This window comes from Alexandromys fortis, unplaced genomic scaffold (assembly GCF_014885135.2).
Source record: "Alexandromys fortis isolate MF-2015 unplaced genomic scaffold, M_Fortis_MF-2015_v1.1 scaffold_259, whole genome shotgun sequence".
Taxonomy (NCBI): Eukaryota; Metazoa; Chordata; class Mammalia; order Rodentia; family Cricetidae; genus Alexandromys; species Alexandromys fortis.
In genome coordinates this window covers 1,634,311-1,637,979 of record NW_026068154.1, presented here as the reverse complement: position 1 = coordinate 1,637,979, position 3,669 = coordinate 1,634,311, and the positions used below count along the sequence as shown (strand labels likewise).

General features: G+C 49.5%; 1 protein-coding gene across 1 annotated transcript in view; it reads right to left on the bottom strand.

Annotated features, from left to right (window-relative positions):
* Positions 1 to 3,392, bottom strand: part of LOC126491563 (ribonuclease P protein subunit p29-like) — a 12,060-nt gene extending 8,668 nt beyond the window's left edge. The window contains exons 1-5 of the mRNA XM_050127315.1: positions 3,382 to 3,392; positions 3,114 to 3,252; positions 1,627 to 1,844; positions 481 to 558; positions 268 to 329 (exon numbers count right to left, since the gene is read on the bottom strand). Of these exons, the coding sequence (XP_049983272.1) occupies positions 268 to 329; positions 481 to 558; positions 1,627 to 1,844; positions 3,114 to 3,252; positions 3,382 to 3,392 (508 nt within the window). The remainder of the gene's footprint in view (positions 1 to 267; positions 330 to 480; positions 559 to 1,626; positions 1,845 to 3,113; positions 3,253 to 3,381) is intronic.
* Between the last annotated feature and the right edge of the window lie 277 nt (positions 3,393 to 3,669).

Below are 3,669 nucleotides of genomic sequence, written 5' to 3'. Positions count from 1 at the left end.
GGTGATGGCACTCTGGAAACATGAAGAGGGGGAATCTGTCCCCCAGAGTCTGCACTAGAGGCGAGGTGACAACAGTATGAGCTGACGGCATGCAGACACCACTTAGTGTGTGTTTAACAAGTCCCAGCATGGGTCAGGTCACAACCACCTTAGATCTCACTGCTTGTAACTTAAGAGAAACCTCAGGATGCCAAGTGACAGATGCCAGGCTGAGTACTGCCACTGAGTAACAGTCTCCAGATGACCACATGCTCTCACAGAAATTACCTGAAATAATAGCACCGTGAAGATCCGCCTTCAGGAGCTTCGCTTGAATCATCTGCGGCTGCCTAGGAGGTCAAGAGAGCCCACAAAGAAAAGCTGGTAACAAAGCAAACAGGATCACAAACGCCCACAGCCAGCTGGTTTCCCAGGCTGTGTCTCTAGTGCACGTAAGACTTGGGATCTAATCCCATGGCAGGCGTCAGAAATAAAACTCACATGTCTGGCTTGAGCCCATTGCACAGGTCACGGATGTACTGCTTCCAGAGTTCATGCAGAGGGAGGAAGAGACTGTATCTGTCAAGTCAGAAACACGAGCTTGGGATTTCCAGTGTTTGGCAAACCAGAGCTGGGCTCAAGGCCGAGAGTAAGCACGAGGGAGCACCCGAGACTGCGTGGAAGCCCTACGTGCCCTGACAACAACGTGACCAAGGCCAAGTGCATTCCCCTCCTTGAACCTCAATATCTTCCCTGACAGAACCTTTTCAGGGCTAAATTTCTGCTCTCGAGAAGGGAAGAGGGGGCCTTCGCCTTGATGCCCTTCCTCCTGGCCAGTTGTGGGCATGATGGAGGGGCCCCTGGCTCAGAGCAGGAGAGCATCTGAAGGTGGTGATGTAGCCTCAGCCATAACAACCCAGGTGCAGGTTGCCAGGCAGGGCCTTGTGTAAGGTGGCAGGATCGTCTGGAAGGGAGGGTAAAGGACCAAGAGCTTTTCTCTGGGGTCGTTATCCTTTGTCTTGGTGCCCATTCATACCAAGCCAGGATCAGAGTCAAGAATACCAGACTCGAATCTGAAACAGGCACTTCCCGCAAGGACTCCAGGGAGGCAGCTCCAGTGCAAAGCTCTTTTGCCTTCTGGGACAAGAAAGGCTGCGTGGCTATGGAGTGTTATACAAAGCCTAAATATAGTGGCTGTAAACACAAACTCAGAACCATCTCGAGGGAGACATCCTTCCACAAAACAGTGACACATTCCTTTCAGAAACTTCTGAAATGCCAAGGCAGGACCTCTCCCTGGCAGCAACCTTTGAGTGAGTGATTCTGCTAGTGATGTTAAAGGGTATAGGAAAGCACATATTAAAGAATATCAGCCTGTTGCTATGGGCAACAGAGACACTTAGTGAGGCCAGGAGAGAAGTTAAATGTTGAAAAGTCCTCAATCTGACCAACGCCTCCCTTTTAGAGGTCAAGCCATGACATAAGAAAATTGGTAGTGGGACGCTGCCCCCTTGTGGCAGATGGTGGAGAAGCCCCTGAGGCTAAAGGGGCAGAGCTGTCCAGGGATTCCCTGGAATCCCCAGTCCAGAGCCCTACCAGGAAGACTAGGCAATGGTGAGTGGCAAGGCCATGGGAAGACTGGCGTACCTCTGTTGCTCTGCGCTAATGTCAAAGAGCCTCATGTCTCTCCTCTGTTTGGAAGAGAGGCCTTTGGATTTCTTCTGCTTTGGCTTCTGGCGAGTGAAGTATTCCAAGACCACAGCCTTGTGCTGCAGATGGCTCTCACAGTCTTGCTGGCTCAAGTGTGGGATGGTGCGCTTCAGGAAGGCCCTCACAAAGGCCTCAGCCCGCTGAGTTCCCAGCTCCTGCTCAGAGACAGGGTGGTGTGGTTCACTGCTCTACTTTCAGACACCAAGGCACTCATCCCGTTCCTGAGAGCCACCATCTTTGCTGAGCTAGGCTCACACATCTCCTGTCTGCCAAGTGTTTCCTACACACAATTACCTAGATGTAAAAGTCACACTCATGTGCTAACTGTGACACCGCCCCACACTGCAGCCAGGTCAAACGCTGACCAGGCTTCCTTGAGGTTACTCTACTGAGCATAGTACATATACAGAGTTACATGGACTCCTGGGGAAGGTTGGGCGAGACTGTTTCACGGCCGCATCAGTCCTGAAACACGCTTTGTTTCCCACCTCTCAGGCTGGAGCAGCAACAGTCTATTCTACACTGGCTGCAGGTAACTCACTCGGCCTTCATCTGCTGCAGCTCTGGGCAGTGCTCTTTTCTGAGCACCACCTCTTGGCTGGGCCATTTGTTGGGTTCTTTTTGCATCACCAGACAGTAAAAACAAGTCTGAGGTTAACTGCCAGCTTTAGGTTAACATATCAATAGTAAATGATACCCTCTTTGTGCTAATGCGGGGGGTGAAAAGACAGAATACATAATCTTTGAGGTAGTGAGGTCAGGGATGGCTAAACAATTCATCATCAATAGCAGGACAATTTGGTTCTTTTAAATACATATGTGGCCTCTCTTTCATGGAGAAATACAATTAAAGGTGGTTAACTGGCCTTTTAACATCTTGATTTAAAGGATATTCATTCTCTCTCTCTCTCTCTCTCTCTCTCTCTCTCTCTCTCTCTCTCACTCTGGGACAGGATTTCTCTGTGTAGCTCTGGCTGTCCTTGAACTTAGAGAGCTGCCTGCCTCTGCCTATAGGTGCTGGGATTAAAGGCGTGCCCCACACAACCTGGCAGGATATGAGCCACAGGTAAAGCTTCTGCCCAATTGACAAAGCCTGTGAACATCCAGAGAGAATCTGTAACATCCACGTATGAAATTGGCTGAGCACTGAACGGGGCAAGATCAAGACAGGTCTCTGGTAGGCACAGGCTGTCTGTCATTCCCTAGAGAGTGGGAGAGGACATGAAATCAGGAGCTGACTCTGGAACCCTGAGAAAGGAGCCTGGAACATGAAGACACCAACCAAAAAGACCTTGATTTGGCCTAAAGTATGACCTGTGCAGATGAGTAACCCATGGGAAAGAACAGCTAGATGAGTCTAAGAAGACACTTGGCCTGCTCTGCTGTCAAGTCTACTGCTCCCAGCCCCCTCTGAACGACTGTACCTGCACATCGTGCTCTCTGGCTTCTTTGTGAGGAAATGCACGGTAAATCACAGCTGGGGACAAACACAAAAACAGACGATTACTTCTGTTAGGAATGAGTATAATACCCAAGGCTTTTCTAACCCTGACAATAGCTACACTTATTCAGAGAAGGAATACTGAGCTGGTATGAAAAGGCAAAGCTTTCTTGGATGATCCTCCTGTTTTACTCTGCAGTGTTGAGGGTTAAACTCAGTGGCGTTTCATGCACGCCAGGCAAGTGCTTCACCTTGGATCCATGTCCTGACCCTACTGAACGCTGCTTAGTTACATATTACTTAAGACAAGGCCTCACTCTGTATCCTAGGCTGGCTTAGAAATTGCTATGGAGCCCACAGTGGCCTTAAACCCCCAACACTCCTGTCTCAGGCTCCCTGTGCTAGTTGCTGGGATTATAGACATGTACCACCTCAACTGTCTTAGACACTTCTTCTTCTTTCCTCTGGCTGGATTTGTCCTAGAAATTCCCAGGATGAGGTTTAAAAAGAACACTTCTCAAAGCTTAACGTGTTTAAGA